Below are 19,644 nucleotides of genomic sequence, written 5' to 3'. Positions count from 1 at the left end.
CTGCTGACCCTTCTGCGCTGAACGTCCGAGCACCGCAAGACGGATTCAATGTGACACTAGGCGGCTGCAGAACGCTTGTTTTCACCCATACGTTTGCGTGTCCTGCGGGGAGTACTATATGAGTGAGGTCAAGAACGGCGACCTCGTCGGCGGAGCCTGCGTGAACAGCCCGCCGGGGTGGGCGAAACAAAGACGTTATCCCCGTAAAGCTTCGGCCAGTGCAGGAGACCAGCATGCAGAACTTCATATTATCAAGGATGTCAGGAAGGAGCACGCCTCATACCGAGTCCGGTTGCGAGTCGGCGACAGCCTCGTACGGGCTGCTCCCGTTCATCAATCCGCAGAAGTCAGTCCTGGCACTCCTCGCAGAAATGTTCATGGCGTGCTTCAGCCTTGGTGTCGTCCGCAGGACAGCCAAGTGACAGTTAACCTGCGTGGCATGCGCAAAGACAGTGTCTTGTGCGCGGTTACCTGCCACGAGAAGCTCTAGGGCTGTGCCACGCTCAGGTACATACGCGACTGGTATGTTGTGCGAGTAGGCCGCATCGATACGCGCTACGGCACGTAGTCTCCTCGTGGATGCGGATAGCGACGTCTCGGGAGATGGGAAGGGCAAGAACGGGTGCGCTCTGGCGTATTTACATGATCTGTTCTTATGACGAACTTATTCACGCTCGGTCGAATACCTCAGCAACTGCGTTCTGCGCCTTTCCTGACAAGGCGAAGTCGTCGTCATTTTGCCATCCAAGGTCGGCTAGACTCAAAGAGAGCGAATGATATAAAGGCGAATTGACAGGGTGTTTACAGGTACAATTCATCCGGGATACAACGTTAACTTCAGAGTGACATGCGAGTGCAATGTTATAAAATTACGTCCTCCTCCTTTTCCCTCCGCGCCCTCCCTTCTTTTCCTGGCTGGTGGCCCGCGACTGTTTCCTGCGACTCGTCGACGCCTCAGCTTCAGGCTCCTTGCTGGTGCTGCGTTTGCGCCGCAGTCCGCGACCGGACGAGGGCACATACGACTGTCCGTCGGACATACCCCGGCTGGGTGCACGGCCCCTCCTACGAGAGGAGGTGCCTCGGGAAGGTAAGTCTTGGTCACCAGGATCTTGTGAGAGCTGTTTTGGAGACACCTCGCGACGCCGGCGTGCGTTGCGTGTGAAGGTCGACGGCTGAGAATCTACAGGTGGCGGTGGAGACATATCCGCGGCTCGTGCCGTGGCTTTGCTACGCGTGAGTGGACCACCCCTCTCGCCTGCTTGTGCAGATATGTTCTGTGTCGATCGCGACTCGGAAGGGGTGTGTCCCAGCACGGGGGAGAGATCGACATCACCGCTCTTGTTCTCGACCCATCTACCATATGCCGATACTATCGTATTCTGGTGTATCTCCTTCGTGGTAGCGTTTCGCGACTGTCGGGGGTATTGCTCCTCTTTGACGCGCTCCGGGCCCTGCGGCCAGTCATGACGAGCCAGTGCTTCGTCAAACCTTTGAATGACCTTCTCCACGCCACATTGCCCGCGTATGGTCTTGTATTCCTCTGTCTCCTTGGAACCTTTGAAACCATACAGTCTCGAGAGATCATTTGCCAGTTGAACTACAAGGGTGTCGAGCGGGGCTGATTCGAACTGGAGGTCAGATGCTTCGTCCATGTACAGGAAGCAGAGTTTGTCGCCTCCCCCGACAACTTGTGGGCGCAAATTCGGGCGACGCCGGACGTTCTCTTGGTCAAACATGTCAAATGTGATGTAGCCCAGCCTGTGCTTGAACCACAGCAAGGCAATGAACAAGAGAACCCAAAAGACGGATTCTACATCGTCCAACACATCGTGGTTCGCCTGGGGATTTTTAGGAATGCGACACGACATGAATTGCCATGTTCCCTAGGCCATTCATTAATGTTGAACATGCAAAGAGTGGATGTGGAGTACCGTCCGAAATGGGGGTCGGTTGATATTCGAGTGTTTGTCAGTCGAATTCGAAGTTATCCTATAACTGTGATCCCAGTCGTTCAGGATACCTCGGCCATCTTTCGTGATCATGACGTTCCCGACGCTGATATCACGATGGAGTATTCCTGCGGCCCTTGCATTTTGTATTACTTGAAGGATATCAATGTGAGGCTTGCAGCGACAAGATGGGTGAAGACGCACCAATGAGAGCATCACGGAGGACCTGAACAAGCTCCCTTGTGCCCCGCACTGACCACAGTGGGTAGGCTAAATCTTGAATGATGCGGCTGTGGACGTGGGACCGAAGTGGTAAGCAGGGTTTCTGTGACCATGTTTTGTGGTCCATCACTGAGTACTCGTCGACATAACTCTTCTGCACTTCGCCATCATCCCCTATCACGTCGCCCGCATAGAGTACATTAGGAATGTTGCCAACATGCTTTTCCTTGAGAGTCATGTAGATTTCTGCTTCAGAATCACGTCCTGTGTGGTTAGTGCGCCAGGTATCCTTGAAGAAAACGATCGCGGACTGCTCGACGTCGTAAGCGAGATATGATCGAGTGCAGCGCCCATATAGTGAGAGTGGTTCGACGAAAGGTCGCCTCACGATGAGATTTGCAGAGTACTCGTTAGAAGAGACGAGGATCTTGTATGTTGGATACGCAGAATCAAGAGTGCGGTGAAACTCTTTGCATATGAATCTGCCGTGGACACCATCATCAGTGTTGGCGGTATCATCGCCGCTTGAGAGATCCTCGACCGTCTTGAGAAAGCTTGTGATGGCATTTTCGAACGCTGCGACCTCGTGTTGCTCTGCGAGAACGACTGTTGTGTCCCATCCCCTTGTTGTACGATTGCTCTTGAAATATCGCCACAAAAACTGCGCAAGAATCTCTGGCTCTTGGTGAAAGTCGAACCGCTGGGATACAACATAGCCGGAGCGATCGTAGCAAAGCAGGCGAGCAGAATGTCCGAGGATGAGGAGCTGGTAAATGCGAACGCGGTGTTGTCTTGTGGACTGTTCCTTGACGTACGAGGAGATTTGGCCACAGGAAGATCTACCCTGCTTAGCGGCGCATTCAAGAGCATTGTCTTGATGGTCAACGAAGGGGTCGTCTTTTAAACGGGCCTTTACCACGACGCTTATCTCGCATCGCGCCCAGTCGAACGGTGGATCGACTTGTGCTTTCTGACTTGTGCTCTCATCTTTCTCCTTCTCCTTCACCTTCTTCTTGCGTTTGCCTCCAGAGTACTCAGATGGAGAGAAATTGTCGTCCATGCCTGCATCGCCCTCGACGGAACATATGTTCGGTTGTATGCAGACGTTCTCGCTGCCGGTTTTTTGGGAGGTAATAAACCATGCGAATCCCGGGCTTAATGATTGGAACTCTCTCACCTAGGAAGTAGAGGTTGAGCATTATTATTTTGAGCTTCATATTTTCATTACCCACAACTCCAGGGTACATTTCAGATTCAGAGTCTGGGTCCACAGGAATTCTCGAGAATGTAACACCCTTAGGCATTTCATTCAAAATTGCATCCCTCACAGGCAGAAGATTGCTGAGGAACTTTGTAGGAGGGAGACAGCTGATCATCATGTCGTTCATTTTAGTGCGATATTACTGTCGTGCGGGTTGCTCGGTACGCGGGGCTTTGTCCTTGCCGTCAGTATTCAGGTTGACCAGGTGAATGCAGTGATGGATGGGGAAAGAGATGTTATAATGTGCAAAGACCAGAGGCTAATCTCATCGTCCTTGAAACCCTCCTAAACGGGAGCCCCTTAGTAGGACCTCGGCAATACCCGAGCACAGTCTGGTATGGTTCGAACCATACATTACAGACATACGAGCGATCTAAGAGAATGTAGACATTAGCGGACCGAGGATAGCTGGAGGAAGAGGGAGTATGATCAAGGACACGGGCGCCGCAGGTGTGGGATACTATGCGCCATCTTTTTCAGAGCAGCAGATCTAGACTTGAGTGACACAAGATGGGCTCATATAGACTATCGTCAGTAGTACACTCAGGTTTAGCTTTCGGTGCCATTTGTTGGAGAGTGCCTTCGATAGCCGTCTTCAAATCCTGGTCTCGTTCTTGAGATCATTACCGGCCCGAAAGCTCTCGCAGCCAGTCGACGTCTCGGCGTAATTCGTAGCTCTGCTCAAGCGCGCGACTTCGACATTGCGTCTAGACGCTTCCCGAGCCCTTCTTGGCCAGACGAAGACAAAGACGTACTCGAATGTATCAGGAGGCTGCTCAGATAAAGCTCTGGCTTCATCACGTCCTTTGGTTGTCATCCCAGCTTCAAGAAACAGTGCTTCTCTGCGCCATCGCGAGCCCTACATATGACTCCACGTTGATAGGCGGCCACCGGGACCTATTTCGTTCATGGCCCAGGGTGCCCCGCCTTCCGGTTTGCGGCGGCTCTCCAGTCTTATGCTCGAGAGGCTACGACATGCGAGCACGACTGAGCTCGCACTCCTGGTTGACAGCTTTCCAACAATACACTGTCTCTTTTGCAATCAACTCACCTTCCTGGACCTATTGCCGGTCGCCCAGTCTCGCAGGGGTCCGCGACGGTCTGCGTCATCTCTCACCGAATGTTACATATGGCGATGTGCACACGGAAGTGCCGCTTTCTTCCCAAACAACCCTTGCTTCTGACGTCCTTTGGATTGCCGCTCGTGTGGGCCTTGACGCGTGACGCTTGACGTCCGAGCGTGGGACGCGATTCTCGAGGCACTGCTTTTTTTTTCCACTTGTTTATAAAGGCCCGTAGAACTACTGCTACATGAGGGCCTGTCGAGGCACTGCTCGCATTGACACCTGGAACACTTCAAGAAACATATGTTCAGACCTGGCAACCCGAGGACAAATTGCTCAGTATGTCTTTCAATTAGTGTGAGCAAATCATGTCACTGCCGATACTGTCGAATGCGGGTAGAGGTGCTGTGTCTTCGTCCGTATTTGTTGAGCGTATCAACCTCCAGCTTTCGTTCACCGACGCCCAGGCTATCGAATACCTGCAAAGGAATCCTGCGCTGTGTCTTACCGTGCTCGCATTTGGAGCGAGCTCTCAGATCGCGCAAACTGCGGTTCTGGTTTCCCGGTTCTTTCGTTGCCACAAGTGAAGAAATCCTATCCGTGCCGGCGGAGCACACTGTCGACGGTGTTCCAATCATCCTTGACGCCGCTGAACAAGCTGAATGGGTGCTCCGATCTTTCCAGAACAGAGGTGATGAGTGTCTGCGGGAACTTGTAGCTGTGCGCGTAAACGGAGTATCTCAGACGGGCGCAAGTTCCGCAACCATGACCGAACCGCCCGTCGCGGAGAAGGCTCAGGGTGCGACAGTCGAGCGGGCATAGGAGAGTGTCGGTCTGGCGGGCATGGAATCGGAGATGTCATGGTGATGAATGGCTCGAGTTCTGGGGCAGGGCTTCAAGGTTGAAGTATCGTGGAGAGGTCTGCTCACGAAAGGCGCACTGCGACGAACCGGAGTTGTAACGTTGGAATTGAGTTAGGTTTAGGATAACAGTGGAAGAACGCGTAAGATGAGGCCGTCATCGGGGGGCGGAGGGAGGCCATTGCTTGGTTTCTGGAACAAACTGTGGGCATACTCGTCGCAAGGACTGCTGTCATTCGCTCCGGACATTCTACTGCGCACTGTAGGGGAGGAGGCTGTGGCGTCCTGCCGAAAGTCGCGCGATAAGATTAAGTACACTCAACAGCATCGTGCCTTCTGTTGAACGCGTGCCGCGCGTGGAGACGCGTTGTGACAGGCGTTATCTCACGCGACGTCGTGACGATTGAAAGCGCCCTACCTCTTGTCCCGAGCGCACAACTAGCTGCGCACATACATTCTCTTCCGAAGGATATTGTCATATGCGTGAATGAGAGTGCTAGGGAACAAAGATGACGACGACGCTGCACCAGCAGCTTCACAAGATACCGCCAGCTTTCTCAGACGGCTCGCGGGACCGTCCATTATGAAGGCGGGGTGCGCTTCGTTATGAATCGCCTTCCAGCTGCACTCTCGCTCACGTTCGGCAACCAGACTGGCCAAGGATCAGACAGAAATTAACAGGATCATAGCAGAGGCTTCAAAGGGATCCAAGTTCTACGAGGTACATGCTCTCCAGCTAGCCCTGGGCACGGGACGACTTACCAGACTTACAGAACGAAAAACGGAAAGACAAAGAGTTGACAGAGCGAATAGCAAGGATCATAAAGGCGCGGGACGATGTTCTTCGCGAGGCTGACATTGGTACGTCTGTCTGTGTTCACCTTGCCACACCGTCGTCTGACCCCGCGAAAGCAAAAGCGGAACATCACGCTGACAGTCTGGTTTGTGCCCTCCATCTCGTACGCATGAACAACTAATAACAGCTAATTGTTGATCATGCAGCTAGCGAAGATGGAGGTCCAGCGCGACCTGAGCCAGATCATTGTACACGTTGACATGGACGCCTTCTATGCCTCTGTCGAACTGCTCGATGACCCTTCGTTGGGGGATAAACCATTTGCGGTTGGTCATGGCGTTATTTCTACGGCGTCTTATGCAGCACGGAAGCACGGCGTACGCTCAGGAATGGCCGGTACGCCTTCCGCTCCTATGGCCGTCTGAGGCTTATGATTCATATCCTGCAGAGTTCGTCGCCAGGAAACTCTGTCCTCAACTCGTCGTGGTGCCCTGTCACTTTTCGCGCTACATGGAGCTCTCGAGGCAAGTTATGGACATCTTCCGGCGGTACGACCCCACGATGTGCGCTGCCGGCTGTGATGAGGGCTATCTCAAGTACATCCATCTTTTGCACCTCCGTTATCTGAGATTCTGACTACGGCACACCAAGTATTACACCGTATTGCGAAGAATATATGCTGAGCGCGGACGACTGTGTCCGCGGGATGCGTGAGACAGTGTTTCGAGAGACAAAGCTGACTGTTAGTGCAGGTATCGCGCCAAATAAAGTGCGTTGCCGGTGTCTCCCTGAGCTTCCTGCACTGTTCGTCGCCCTGATTGTATATCTGCAGATGCTCGCCAAGGTAACAGCACTTAGCACGTTATCAAACTCTGCTCATCAAGCTCACGAGCGACGCTAGATTTGCTCAGATAGGGTTCGCCCGTCTTACTTTGCACGAGTCCCAGCCCCGCTTATTGTTACGCATATATGCTAGAACAAACCCAACGGCCAGTTCGCGCTTGATTTCACACCCGCAGCAGTCAAAGCGTTCATGCACGACCTTTCCATACGCAAGATTCCCGGTGTAGGCCGGGTGAATGAACGACTTCTCGACAGCGTTGGGATTCAAGTGCGTCTTCCCCTGTTTCCCCGCGTATTTCAATAGCGCGAAGGTTCCGCCGTGCGTTATTGACAAACGAGACAGACTTGCGGGGATATTTACACCCACCGCGCGACGCTCGCGCTCATGGATAAATATTTTGGACTGCACTTCCTTCTGCAGACATACCTTGGCATTGCGTCCAATGTCGTCCAGCCGGGGCAGCGCGAGGAGCGAAAGAGCATCGGCGCCGAGCGGTGTGTACCCTTCTGTTCCCTATCGCACGATATTTTCGTAGCTAATACGATGGCACGCTGGTGTAGGACGTTCCACACAATATCTTCAAAGGAGGACATCCTAAGGAAGCTTGAGGAGGTCGCTGCAGAGCTTAACGAAGATCTGGAACGCACGGGCTGGACGGGTAAGACAGTGACGCTCAAGTACAAGCTCGATACCTACCAGGGTGCGTCTGCTCCGTTTCACATCTAGACTTACTGCTCATCATGCGCACCGACAGTGTTCACCCGTGCTAAGTCCTTCGATCGCTGGATCTCAACGAAAAAAGAGGATCTCTTTGCTGTGAGCTTATTTTTCCACCCGTGTGCGCATATCTGAAACGCGTATGCAGACGGGCAAAGAGCTGCTCTTGCCGGAGCTGCCCCTCCGCCTGCGCCTCATTGGGCTCCGGGTCATGAAACTCAAGGACCTGCGCGTCGACGCGGATAAGCCAGGAAGCATCAGGCGGGTGCGCCTCTCCATTTTACCCCGCGCATATGCCCACCTCACTACTCATCACTCTATCATTGGCAGTTTTTCGAAAACGCAGGGAGTTCCCCGCGCAAGAAACGCAGGCTCTCAGTCGCGGGACAGAAGGAGCCGAACGACCCAGACGAGCTGCAGCTCACGCAGGACGGATACGAAGATGCTATGCCTGGGTTTTACGAGCACGAGGACCTCGAGCGCGATGGCTTTGACGAGGCCGATCACGACGCTAATTTGCCGACATCCAAGCCCACGTCAGCAGCAACAGTACGGCCGAGTGCCTCGAGAGCGAAGTCTCAGCCGCCTCAACCTGCTGCCTCGTCCTCAAAAGTTATTGGCCTACAGAAAGAGCTAGAAAAAAAGCCGCATTCGACCTCGGTCGCACTCTCCGCAGCCCGCGACAAAAGGCACAAAGTCGAGCAGGACGCCGTCGAGGAACACACCTGCCCCGTCTGTGCACGCACCTGGGCAACGGACAACGCGGGCCTGAACGCGCATGTTGATTACTGTCTCAGCCGCGGCGCGATACGCGAGGCACAGCAGACAGCGAGTGGTGCGCCGGGTGTGCTGAAACCGCTGACGCTGGGCGCTAAGGTAGGGAAGAGGAAGAGTCAGTACCAGTAGGAATAGAGCGTGTATCTAGGCTCGGACGTATACCAATCTGTATCGATAGAACGCGCATAATAATGTATCTCACAGACAGAATTTATGCATTATGCAGCCTCTGACGAGTTTTGACACAAGAGCCAAACCATACCTGCATCGGCTGCCATCAAATTTCGCTTGACAAATAATCGCACGATAATGAAGGGTATAACGAAGGGTACTAAAACGAGGGTGCTAATGAAGGGTGCTACAGCGAAGGGACTACAACTTTCACGAGGGAGCGGTTCCTAAGACCACTGTCAGCACGGGCAGTCAAAGATGGCTGCATGCGCAGGAACATACCCTGGTTTCCGCATCCAGTCGAGGGCCAGTTCGGCGCGGACTCGCCAGAGAGGCATGCGCCGTCCCAGAGCTGACTGCCGTCGGAGCCCGACCACTCTGAGCACGACACCTCGGTGAACGTGCCCGTAAGTGCGCCGTGTCCCGAGGGGAAGAACTGGGCCGCGCCTCCGGTGTCCTCGCAAATATCGAAGCTAGCGGCCCGTCAGCACGCCCGCCTGACTCCCGACTCAGTACAGGGCACTCACTGGAACGGCATGGCGTGCTCGTTCGTCGGATTGCTTGTCGTTTGGCTGCAGAATTCCTGGTTGCCCTGCACGGGACACATGTCGGTGACCTTCACGACAATCGACTGTCCGAACGGTCCGGTAAAGCTAGGAGAGTACGGGTCTTGGTTCCCCGTCAGCGCAAAGCAGCGGCCGCACGCGTCGCCCGCACCCAGGCCCGGCGCAGAGCCGAACGCGAGCTGGTTGATCGCGGCGGTGAAGCCTGAAGCAGACTTGCCGCAGGCTAGGTGGGACGTCAGACATGACAGCGTGGGTGGCAGGAAAATGATGGAAGCGTACCAGGAGAGCCGCAGCCCGAGTACATCGTGAAGGACGCCTGACCCGTGGCCTGCTGGACATACCCGCCAGTTGCACGCTTTTTACAGACGGTCAACGCGCTCGCGAGGGTCGCAGCGGCGACGAACAAGAGGAATGTCGAGAGCCTAGCCATAGTTTGCTTGGTGTAGATGAAGATGGGGAATTCATGGATAACGGCACTGCAGCGAATTTATGTTGTAGTAAAGGGCGGAATTGATGCGACGGCAAGGAGAAACAGTCTTCTGATCATCCAGTCGCCATGGACGTGCGGTATATTGTCGTTACACCCTCGGAAACGGATTCATCGCATGAATAGGTGGAAGCCGTCCTACAACCAACAGACAGCCAGCCAGACCAGACTTTGACCGTTGTTGGCACCTCGTGACGAGAGTCAAGAAGTGGAGGATCACAGGAATAGGCCAAGAATGTCTGCAATGCCTGCAAAAGTAGGTCAACGCGCCAGAAAAAGAGCCAAAGATGTACCGGCCTGTGCGGTTTGACAAAACCCACAAATAGACCAAGACTATAGCAACAGAGAACGACAAGACAACTTCAAGACACCGTCAGGCACCTTCAGGCACCAGCCGGAGGCCGACGTCCGAGAGTGGTCCGTAATTTGTGCATGCCGCGCCACAACGTCCACAACAGTGTGTCCGCGTAGTAGACTACCTAGATACCCGTAGTGCCGAGACATTTATTTGCTCGCAGGACCCCGCTATCCGTAATGGATTTGGAACTATGGTTGACGAAGGGAGAGCTCAGGTCTGTCTGTTGAGCCTGGGTCACACGATGCTGTATAACAGGCCAGTTTTATGGGTCCATTTTTGAACAGTGAACGGAGGTTGTTCGACGAGGTGGATGTAGAGATGCAAGATGGCTGATAGCGCTTCGTCGCTATCACCTTCACGTCCTGCGCTTAACCACCGCCATCCTCTCGCGACATCTGTTCGCAAGGCTAACCTGGTATGCGATCTGTACAAAAGGCAGCATGCACTCACAGTGTCCAGATCTACAATCTTTTGCCTTTACTCTTTCTCCCGACTGTACATGAGCTTATTCACTGGTTGCTACTAGGGACTGCCAGTCAAGCGATACAACATCTGCACTCGACATCAGCTGAGAACAGCCATTGTACTTCTTCCCTAGCCGACAGGCCTTTACGAAGTCTGTGTGGAGCCTGATCTGCTGTTTGAGGCGTCGTAGGTTCTCAGCAGATTGCAGTACCGATACCGGGAGACCCTAGCTTCCAGTGTGTATCCTTGTATATCACATCTTGTATAAGCTCAATACCGGCCACCTACTCGGTAGCTATCCCAGCGCACCGACCACCATCCCACCCTCGGTACACGCCTCTACCAACTACCGAGTAGACTGGTAACGAGTCTACATCTTGCATCGCTCCGCCCAGACAAAAGGCTCATTAGCATAGGTATGCGTGACAGACTCGCTCCTCTCCGAAGCTGATTACATTACTTGGTGGACTACGATCTCTGAGTGCGCGAAACATCTGTCTCCTCCCCTTCAGCTGGGGCTTTTCTTAACACTGAGTCAAACTCCTGCATTCCTACCGACCCGAGTTTCCACGCCCCAGCTCGGGGAGACTATGGAGTCGCCCAGTGCAGGTATTGCTGCATCCTGCATCCTCTCCAAAACTCTTAAACACGTATGTAGGTATTTCTTGCGGTTCTATGTAAAATATATATCGCTCACCTGGCGTCTTCATCGCAGATTTCGTAGATCCATGATATCGGCGAACAAGCTTGGTCGGTCGATTCTTCCCTGTCCTGCCGCCAAGAAATGCCTTAGAAATCTAGTGTACTTTCGTGCCGCGAGCGCATGAGAATTTATGCCGCTATGGATCAAAGGAGGCATCATTAGTTCCACCTTGCGGCGGCAAAAAGCGCGACCACCCTGACATCTCACCAGCTTGGAACTCGTTTGACTGCCAGTCAAATGGTACAACATCTGCATACGATTCCAATAGAGAACGGCCGCCTCGTCGCTTAGTTGATGGCAGCATCGACGGGCCCCGGCGGGCCCCGGCGAACGTGCATCCTTGTGCGTCAAATCTTGCATCACTCCGTTCAGACGAAAGATACATAACAGCTACTAAAGAAACGTTAGGCCGCTTTGCAAGAAATTTGCTACCGGATTTTTCTTTGTCCTGAGAGCAGAACAGAACAAACAATATCTGCACCTTATCAGTGTCAGCGAGTCAACCAGCACTTGGTATACCGCATCCCGTCGATGGCGAACCTTCAATTGGACCCGATCGCACATAGAATCCAAAGTGAAAAAAGTGCGAAAGCGGTCTAGCGTTTTGGAGTAGATGCGATGTGCTGTAGGAGTCCGCGATAGTCCGGTGTTTCGCTCGCCCTTCTTCTCAACGAAACTGATTGCGTTTCTTGACGGACAGAGGTCACTGAGCACGTGAACTATGGCCTGGAGCCGGACTGTCGATCCTTTTATTCAGCTATCTCGACATCGCAGTCCTCGACGACTACCGACGATAATCTTCGTTCACGCGATTTGTCGGAATATACTTTTACGTTCGCTGGGGATGTCCTCGCTGGCCACCTTTCTCTCCTGCATCTTGCTTTCCGATCGGATGTGCACAGGTGGCTCTGCAATTTCATGGTGCATATGCGTCAGGTCGAGATCGTCGGCCTCGACGGGCAGCCGTGGGGTGCGTGGCCGTTTTTCTCCGACACCACCTCGGCCTGACTTATCCCGTAACCTTGTGCCAGCGGCGTAACCACTGGTATTACCAGCGGGCGCGCCAAACCGTCTCGTTCTAGCCGCGAGGAGCAATCGTAGCATTGCTATCAGCGGGTACCTTTCGCGGCTATTGACCGGGCAGGGGCGAAGCAAACAATGAGCACCCTTGCGCCCTTGCGACTGTACGCTTGTTTCATGGCCGAGGCGCGACGGCGAAGCCCACTGAACTCTGTACATAGCGCCTGAGGTGTAGCATATAAGAGGGGCCATTGCAGGCGGTTATCAGGCAGCAATTAAGCAGCACACTGATAGCCATGATCCTCACCTCTACTTCCATCTCTTGTTTGGTCACAATTCTTTTGGCCTCGGCGGCTGCGGCCGTACCGCAGGCCGCCTGTCCTGCCGGGGAGTATGGTGCAGTCGATGGCACCTGTCACCCTGTATGTCCACATACCTCAATTCTCCGTAATGATATGTTGATGCCTCTGCATAGTGTCCTCCAGGAACGTATCAGCCCAGTATGTATCTACAATGAGTTTAGGAGCCCATGTTTACCTGTATTCATCAGACGCTGGATCGACCTCTTGCATTCCTACGGACCCAAACTTCTTCGCCCCAGCTCCTGGGGAAACTATGGAGTCGCCCTGCCCGCCGGGAACATGCAGCCCTGGTCTCGCTGCGACCTGCAGTTCCTGCTAAGCTACCCGCCAGTGGCTCCTGTTACAGGGACTGGGTATGCAAGTATCTCCTGTGGTTATATGCAGCTCTCGCTCATTTACGTATTGTCTTTATTATAGATTTGGTAGATCTATGAGATTCCGTCCGCTGTCTCTTCCGTGTGCTGTGATATCTCTACCGGCTGCTCCGAAAATCGATTATTTTCTGCTCTCCATTATGCGTGGGAGCTCATGTTGCTAAAACGTTACACACCCAAGAGCGCGCTTGACAACATCCGGCTAATGACCTCCGAAAAGTAAACTAGCTGGCTCCCGGCTGTGTCTCTCCCACCGCCATGGCACACGAACTTCGTGTGTCGTCACGTGTTCCACAGCGAATTGCCATACTCATACTTATGATCTCAGAGTGACCAGTTCGCTAGCAAGCTTGTCCTTGAAACAGCCTATATCAACGTACTGCAAGCCGTTTGTTTTATCCCGCAAGTCTTCTGCTCTACAAACATCCGGTTTCTGACTTAGTTAAGGACAGTCTTGACCTCAAGGTGACGCCAAACAACCTGAACAATCCCGCTGTTCCATCATGACAGGATAAATACCACTGTGTTGCGTTACATTCACCCCACTGACCTCTTTATTTGATCATGATCAAACGGATCGCTTTCATGTCCTTGCTTATCCCACTGGTAGCAGTGTCAGGGATTTTGATCCTCTCCAGCAACGCGTCGAAGCGAGCCACCGGAGGCTACGTTCAGAGTCCTTCCAGCTCCGCATCCTTCACGATATTCTCAGGTTGCAGTGTTCCAGGCTCGTGCTGTTAGCTTCAATGTCTCTTTCCAGGACTCATGTCGGTCGCACTAGCCTGTGAGCATCACAGGAAGTGCTGCGGCTCGTAGCCAAGTGAATTCCAGCCACGAAGGCACCAGTCGCGGAAACGGCAGCCACGAAAACAGCTTCCGAGGGAACATTAATCGCGTAGCGGAGCGAAGCCGCCTCTTATCATTTTGATGCGGATGCGGCGACGTGAAGGTATTACGCCACCCTAGTTGGGCTTCATTGATAGTGAATTAGTGATTCAAAGGACGCAAGTTTATTCGTACTTGTAGTAGTGCGTGTTTCGCCCGATCTCAAACCTTATAATCTTCTCAATTTCTTACAAGTGTCATTATACTACCTGCTTTGTACTGCCAACCGTGACCCCTCTTCCGAGCGGCGATGTTGCCTTAAGATGGACGGGTACAGTCAGACTTCAAATCGCATCTTGATGACAAAATATGTAAGCCGTTTGCTGACGAGGGTCTGAATACGAGAGATGGTGAGAATATTTATGCCAGTATCGTGTTGTGTTAGGGATCAACATCGTCATCACGATATCGTTCTCGCCACAAGGACGCGTTTAGCTAAATGACAATGGCGATAACAGCCTTGTACGACTTGTCGTTGCTCTCTGTGTCGTTATAGAGGACGCCAGCAGACAGCCCTGACTTGCTGTTACCCACTGAATCCTTGAGAGTCGGGCTCGACCTTGGGCCGCCGGCGTAGAACTCCTTGTGAACGACTTGGAGCGTGTCGCTTGGGCCGATGTCAACTGCAACGCCGCTCCAAGGCGCGTAGTTGTGTATGCCGACTGCAATGGCGAATAACTCCCCTGAGGGCAGCTGGAAGCGGAGCATGCCCGACGTGCCGCTGCCGGCCATAGTGAGGACAAACGAGTCCGGGGCCGCGCTGAAGTTCCACGTGCCGCCGTTGGCGTAGTGCCAGACCGAGCTCTCGACGAGCTGGACACGGGTATCGCTTTGGACGCGCACTGAGATTGTGTATGTCATGGTTTCTTGTTCGATTGACTGCAATGATGAGGTCAGTGACGAAGTGGGAAGTGCTGACGAGTGTGCATACTGGAGCAATAGGAAGACTCGGCCTAAAGAACAGCTCCTCTGAAGGTGACCATATATATATATATATATATTCAGGCATTCATGAAAGAGTCCTAGGAGGGCCTGAATCAGCATTTGCATCGAATAGTGCAGATACGGTTAGCGGCATTGATGCCTGTGGGTCTGCTGTTTGCTGATCAGCTCCGTTCATCGACACTTTGACAGCTTCTCTTCCATTCATCATCCTCACAAAATTACCTGACGATAGCAAAGCATTCATATGAAGTGTTCAGCACGCACAACTACACCGCGCATGATATAAAACGCTCACAGAAATTGCAATTTACCAGCGGAGATACAGACACGCCGGCTGCTCATCGAAATCGATGGTGCTCCCTCTCGTGCAATCTGTATATGAACGGCTGACCACGATCTGGAAATTCGGAGTTGGAAGCAGACACAGCCCGTGGGAAAGATTCACAGGCGCAACGGAGGCGGCGCGTGCGGCGACCCATGCATAACTAGGATCGTCACGGTCTGACTTCGGAAACGATGCAATTTCGCGGACATGTCCATCTGTGGGCATGTGGAATCAGCGACAAAAATGAAGATGAAGCGCAATACAGAAGACCACAGAACACGTCGTGAAACTTGAGACTCCCTAGACCATAGCGTACAACAGATTCTAGCCACGTCAACCTGATACATGAGTCCATATATTGAAAACAGGGGTGATAAAATCCGAGTCCATGATAGACGTTATGAATTCCACGAGGAGATGGGAGAGATGAGAAAGTCCTTGAATAAGATACCCCTGAGAGAAATTAAGTACGACAGCCCGCGTCGCACCATATCTATCCCGTGAAGACACGTATGATCAGGTACAATGTCGAGCCCGTGAACCTCTGAATATCAAACGTCAGCGGCCCGGTCCGGTTTGAATTTAAGCGGATTTAGGTACGCACCACGATACTCGTAAGCGCAACGAAGGCAAGGATGATTGTCATATACGCCTTCGTCCTTGAGAGTGTGTTGTTTTCTGAGAAAGCCGAAGAAGGATCTCCACCACCAAGGATGGCCACCAAGAGCAGACCCTGAAACAAGGCAGTCGGGTGTTGGTAGAGCCACATCAGATGGGGAGAAGCTTACATTCGACAGCACCCAGCACAGTAACACATTTGTTCGCACACTTGCGTAGTAGTCCCGTGCCACCTGCTCGCGATCAAACATGTATGCGCCAGGTTCGTCGGGGATTGGCTTGCGGTCGCGCAGGTTCGCGAGGCTCTCCTCGTACATCTCGTTCGCATCTGCGCCGTCCGCGAGCACCTCGACATCGACCTCCTTCAACGGATTCTGCGTCACCTGTCCAAGGTCGAGCGGTGGCTGTTCCGTCTGCTGTTTTGTGCCCCACGAGATCTGCCCGCCCGGCGTGAGCGAGGTAGAGAAAGACGGAAAAGGAGGAAACGCACGTCGTCAAGATTGCAGAACGCAAAGACGTTCAGGACGTTGATGTATGTTGGCGAAAGGAGCATATACGGGAGGAAGCTTGTGAACATGTGCCATGGATCGAATGAGAGCACGCTTGAGAATAGGTATACTGACCGCTTCCCGTCAGTCTGCTTCTATCGTGGAAGACGGGACTTACCGCCATAGGTGGCAATAATGCTGAAGAGCATGAGGCTGTTTGCGCTGCCACCCTGTCTCGCAGCCGCGATCGCACACATGACCGCACAGAATAGTAGATAGCCCATGAGAAGCGCAAAGCTGAGCGCGAGAATCTTGTACTTCCACGGTGCTCTGGCGAGATGTTTGATAAGCTTGTCCGCTTAACTGAAGCGCGAGTTGTAAGCTTACGCTTTCGGCTTATTACCCATGGAAAGGAGGAACGCGGCTATAATAAGACCCCCCATCCAGTACTGAATGAATGCGTTGAGATACTTGATAAACTTGACGTCAGGAAATTCCGTCTCCAGTGATGAAGTGAGGATGACCTGCACAAGCGGTTAGTCACAGCGCCATGTGCAGAGACAGAATGGGACTGACGAAGAACAAATAAAAATTTCCCTGTGGTTGGCGACCCTGTTAGTAACATTCTCGCGACATACTTAGAGATACCTACAATCCCGAACCAGCTCGCGATCAAATTAATCACATTATACAATGTCTCAATCAGCAACGCAATCTTGCGCCCGGTTGAATGGCCGCTCCGGAGCATCTGGCCGACGTGCGCGACGGCGTACGTCGCTGCAAAAAACGAACCATTGAGCCATCGCCGGCGTTGACTGATGAATTCGGGCATCGCATCTGGCACATCCGTCTCGCCGATCGCGGACTTGACGTATTTGAGGATCCTAACTGGATGTCAGCTACGAAGTTCGAGCGGAACGTAGGCGGCATACCAGTTAGAGTTCGCTTTGGCGACCAGCTCAAAGCACAGAATTCGCTACGGTAAACGGTGAGTATACGCTAGGCACGCGTATGAGTGCAGCTGCGGCTCACATCCTCGGCAAGATCTTCGAGGTTGTAAGTATCAGCTTTGTTTATGTAGAGTGAACGGAGAGCTCACACATATTCGAGGTGAAGATGTCCGTGTCGCGCCCGTGGAGCACCTCGCCTTTGAAATAAGACGCAAGCGGCCCAACTCCCATCTTGTCATTCTGCAGGGCAATATAGCGATAGGCTGAGAATGCACCTGGCTGCAAATGACGAGTCATGACGAAATTTCAGAGCTGTGAGATAAAATACGCGCGTACCAAAACACTGATATACCCAAAAAGCGATTCAGTGGGCTTATCAAGGATATTTGTGATCTTGTACTCGAAGTTCTGAGCCGCAACTAGTTTCGCGATAAGCAGTTGCAGAAGATTGACAGGTGAAGAACCTACCAAGCGGGTTGACCAAGGACCTCCAGTACCGCCCCTTGTACGCCGCTATCTCCCCGCAGGCGCCTCCGACGTTGGAGTTCAGATCAAAGGTCTTCCACAGGTGATAAATACTCTTCGGCCCCGGCATAGTCCCCACGTCCAGCAACACGCACACATTGGGTTGCAGGAGCGAGCCAAACGCATTGAAGAACCACCGGTGAGAATTGATCTTCTTCTGGTTTTTCTCCTTCATGCAGAACAAGATCTGCGTCGGCACAATCCCCTTGTCAGGATAGCGCAGGTGCATTTTCGGGTCGAGTCCGAAAGAGGTCGTGTACTCGAATAGATGCGCCGTGACCGTTTTGTTGTTGATCGCACCTTTCATGTGGTCTCCTGGCTGGTACACGCCTAGGAGCGTAAGCACGTCGAGTACGCGCGGATGTACTTTTTTGCGGCCGTCAGCGACGATGCAGACGACCACTTTCTTCCACGAGTCCGGCCCCCACGTGCGCGAATTCTTGCGCGTGCAAAGATGCGAGATGTTGCGCATAACGCCGTATAGAGTGCGACAAAAGAGCACTTCGTCTTCCTGTGAGAATGAGGTGAGTATATGCTATCGAGATACGCGGCGAAGGACATACGTTGTACATGGTAATGACGATGAAAAGCTCAGTTGTACGACCCAGCTCGTTCTGTCTGAGGAAGAAGCCACGCTTCTCGAACTCATCTGGGTCACAAGTTATAGCAGTATACCGTGTCTTGGTCATTTCGCTCTTCTCCTCATAGCGGACGCCGCCCACCACAGGCAGGATCTTGACTAGCTTAGGTGGTACAGGCAAGTCCACAACAAGGTTGCCATTTGTCAGCCGCACAGCCTTCTTGAGTTTCTTGTGTCGTCGCTGCACACGCCCGACAGGTGCAGGGCCAAAGTGACGCGTCGGAAGCGGAGAGGTTGGTAGAGTCCCATCGAGCGTGGAGCTGTTGAACGAAGATAGTGAAGACTTTTCAGCATCACCGCCCCCGATGGAAGGCCATTGAGCATAGGACACCCAGGAGCGGGGGCGAAGTTCTGTAACATCTTCATCCTGGTCGTCCAAGTAATCCTCGGAGGCTTCTTCTTCGTCTGCAACGCGCCGGTACAGTGGCATTTTTTTTGCAGGTGTAGGAGAACGAGAGGCACCGGTGGCGTAGGCTTCTGTGTCTCGAGAATAGCTCAGGGTAGGAAGTGGAAGCGCAGATGGTTGGCCGTCTAGATTCGATGCGAAGCGAAATGCGATACTCCGCGAGTCTCGTGGGGTGTCGACGAAAGGGTCGTCTTTCTCATCGTAGTCGGGATGGCTACCGCCATTAACGCGTCGTACTTCACTGAGTGAGTGTTCCGTAAACTTGCTATTGTTGTTGGAAGGTGCAGAGTCGCCTGTGAGTGTGGTAGAGACGGACTGCCTATCCGAGCCTTCCTCTGATGCTTCTGGGACGGTGGCAAGGTTTGTCTGCATGGTTCTGCTGGGCGAAATACGTTGCACGAGCGTGTTTTGGACGCGAGAAAATGCGTTGCTGAGCATACCGCTGTACGTTGAAGTCGTGTTGCGCAGCGGGGTATAGTTTGAGTTTTGTTGAACGCTGCGGCTGTCGTAATCATAATCATAGTCGTAGCTGTCGGGCTCGGAGTCTTCGTGAGGATGTTGGGGGGAGGACATGTTAGGTGAACAATTGCAACATTCAGTGTCGTGAATGGGTATCCAAGCGTGGCTCTGGCGGGGTATCAAGCGAAGTCCACGAGACAAAAGCCAGAATCCAACACGCTGCGGCAGGTCACGATCGTCACATCTGTCACGACGCGCCTCTCACGTGACGGCGTAATTTCCTTATGGAATCTCTGAAAATTCAAATTATAGAGGTAAGGTGGCCAGTGGCGATTGAGGGGTTCGCGAGACAAGAAGCGCGCTAGAAAAAATCTCAAACGTAGTATAAGCAGAAACTGAGGCCTGAG

General features: G+C 52.9%; 6 protein-coding genes across 6 annotated transcripts; 2 read left to right on the top strand and 4 right to left on the bottom strand.

The window, feature by feature from the left end:
- Positions 1–849: 849 nt before the first annotated feature.
- Positions 850–3,711, bottom strand: PHACADRAFT_210029 (uncharacterized protein). The gene is made up of 4 exons (XM_007396848.1): positions 3,404–3,711; positions 2,154–3,348; positions 1,932–2,101; positions 850–1,883 (listed from the first exon to the last, which is right to left on the bottom strand). The coding sequence occupies exons 1-4, from the start codon at positions 3,557–3,559 to the stop codon at positions 870–872; spliced, it is 2,535 nt and encodes an 844-aa protein (XP_007396910.1). The 5' UTR covers positions 3,560–3,711; the 3' UTR covers positions 850–869.
- Positions 3,712–5,776: 2,065 nt separating this feature from the next.
- Positions 5,777–8,874, top strand: PHACADRAFT_145933 (uncharacterized protein). The gene is made up of 15 exons (XM_007396847.1): positions 5,777–5,950; positions 6,008–6,077; positions 6,130–6,225; positions 6,359–6,548; positions 6,601–6,748; positions 6,804–6,925; positions 6,989–6,996; positions 7,054–7,068; positions 7,129–7,263; positions 7,339–7,490; positions 7,557–7,696; positions 7,751–7,812; positions 7,862–7,978; positions 8,044–8,262; positions 8,431–8,874. The coding sequence occupies exons 1-15, from the start codon at positions 5,844–5,846 to the stop codon at positions 8,617–8,619; spliced, it is 1,770 nt and encodes a 589-aa protein (XP_007396909.1). The 5' UTR covers positions 5,777–5,843; the 3' UTR covers positions 8,620–8,874.
- On the bottom strand, positions 8,872–9,657 carry PHACADRAFT_196640 (glycoside hydrolase family 45 protein; the record flags this gene model as incomplete). Its single annotated transcript, XM_007396846.1, has 4 exons — positions 8,872–8,888; positions 8,944–9,134; positions 9,189–9,450; positions 9,507–9,657. The coding sequence occupies 4 exons, from the start codon at positions 9,655–9,657 to the stop codon at positions 8,872–8,874; spliced, it is 621 nt and encodes a 206-aa protein (XP_007396908.1).
- Positions 9,658–10,523: 866 nt separating this feature from the next.
- On the top strand, positions 10,524–13,127 carry PHACADRAFT_257894 (uncharacterized protein). Its single transcript, XM_007396845.1, has 9 exons — positions 10,524–10,773; positions 10,833–11,146; positions 11,253–11,582; positions 11,649–12,210; positions 12,272–12,424; positions 12,482–12,682; positions 12,736–12,760; positions 12,811–12,975; positions 13,040–13,127. Exons 6-8 carry the CDS (start codon positions 12,557–12,559, stop codon positions 12,939–12,941), a joined length of 282 nt encoding a protein of 93 aa, XP_007396907.1. The 5' UTR covers positions 10,524–10,773; positions 10,833–11,146; positions 11,253–11,582; positions 11,649–12,210; positions 12,272–12,424; positions 12,482–12,556; the 3' UTR covers positions 12,942–12,975; positions 13,040–13,127.
- A 319-nt stretch (positions 13,128–13,446) lies between these two features.
- On the bottom strand, positions 13,447–14,764 carry PHACADRAFT_257886 (uncharacterized protein). The gene has a single exon (XM_007396844.1). It carries the CDS (start codon positions 14,740–14,742, stop codon positions 14,317–14,319), a length of 426 nt encoding a protein of 141 aa, XP_007396906.1. The 5' UTR covers positions 14,743–14,764; the 3' UTR covers positions 13,447–14,316.
- An 880-nt stretch (positions 14,765–15,644) lies between these two features.
- On the bottom strand, positions 15,645–18,802 carry PHACADRAFT_97090 (glycosyltransferase family 2 protein; the record flags this gene model as incomplete). Its single annotated transcript, XM_007396843.1, has 14 exons — positions 15,645–15,695; positions 15,756–15,884; positions 15,940–16,206; positions 16,260–16,387; positions 16,436–16,587; positions 16,645–16,781; positions 16,834–16,854; positions 16,910–17,141; positions 17,190–17,233; positions 17,290–17,303; positions 17,357–17,486; positions 17,544–17,626; positions 17,676–18,243; positions 18,296–18,802. The coding sequence occupies 14 exons, from the start codon at positions 18,800–18,802 to the stop codon at positions 15,645–15,647; spliced, it is 2,463 nt and encodes an 820-aa protein (XP_007396905.1).
- Between the last annotated feature and the right edge of the window lie 842 nt (positions 18,803–19,644).

Source organism: Phanerochaete carnosa (genome assembly GCF_000300595.1).
Source record: "Phanerochaete carnosa HHB-10118-sp unplaced genomic scaffold PHACAscaffold_6, whole genome shotgun sequence".
Taxonomy (NCBI): domain Eukaryota; kingdom Fungi; phylum Basidiomycota; class Agaricomycetes; order Polyporales; family Phanerochaetaceae; genus Phanerochaete; species Phanerochaete carnosa.
This window is presented reverse-complemented; position numbering and strand designations above follow the sequence as displayed.

What these genes read in the sequence shown, in the direction of transcription:
- PHACADRAFT_210029 (XM_007396848.1), bottom strand. Translation starts at nt 3,559, where the DNA reads ATGAACGACATGATGATCAGCTGTCTCCCTCCTACAAAGTTCCTCAGC. An exon ending in CTGAAATGTACCCTGGAGTT is followed by an intron (nt 3,349 to 3,403) that starts GTGGGTAATGAA and finishes TCTACTTCCTAG; the next exon opens with GTGAGAGAGTTCCAATCATT. An exon ending in ACCGACCCCCATTTCGGACG is followed by an intron (nt 1,884 to 1,931) that starts GTACTCCACATC and finishes TGAATGGCCTAG; the next exon opens with GGAACATGGCAATTCATGTC.
- PHACADRAFT_145933 (XM_007396847.1), top strand. Translation starts at nt 5,844, where the DNA reads ATGAGAGTGCTAGGGAACAAAGATGACGACGACGCTGCACCAGCAGCT. An exon ending in AGGGATCCAAGTTCTACGAG is followed by an intron (nt 6,078 to 6,129) that starts GTACATGCTCTC and finishes CCAGACTTACAG; the next exon opens with AACGAAAAACGGAAAGACAA. An exon ending in CAAGCTCGATACCTACCAGG is followed by an intron (nt 7,697 to 7,750) that starts GTGCGTCTGCTC and finishes GCGCACCGACAG; the next exon opens with TGTTCACCCGTGCTAAGTCC.
- PHACADRAFT_257894 (XM_007396845.1), top strand. Translation starts at nt 12,557, where the DNA reads ATGATCCTCACCTCTACTTCCATCTCTTGTTTGGTCACAATTCTTTTG. An exon ending in TCGATGGCACCTGTCACCCT is followed by an intron (nt 12,683 to 12,735) that starts GTATGTCCACAT and finishes GCCTCTGCATAG; the next exon opens with TGTCCTCCAGGAACGTATCA. An exon ending in TCCAGGAACGTATCAGCCCA is followed by an intron (nt 12,761 to 12,810) that starts GTATGTATCTAC and finishes TGTATTCATCAG; the next exon opens with ACGCTGGATCGACCTCTTGC.
- PHACADRAFT_257886 (XM_007396844.1), bottom strand. Translation starts at nt 14,742, where the DNA reads ATGACATACACAATCTCAGTGCGCGTCCAAAGCGATACCCGTGTCCAG.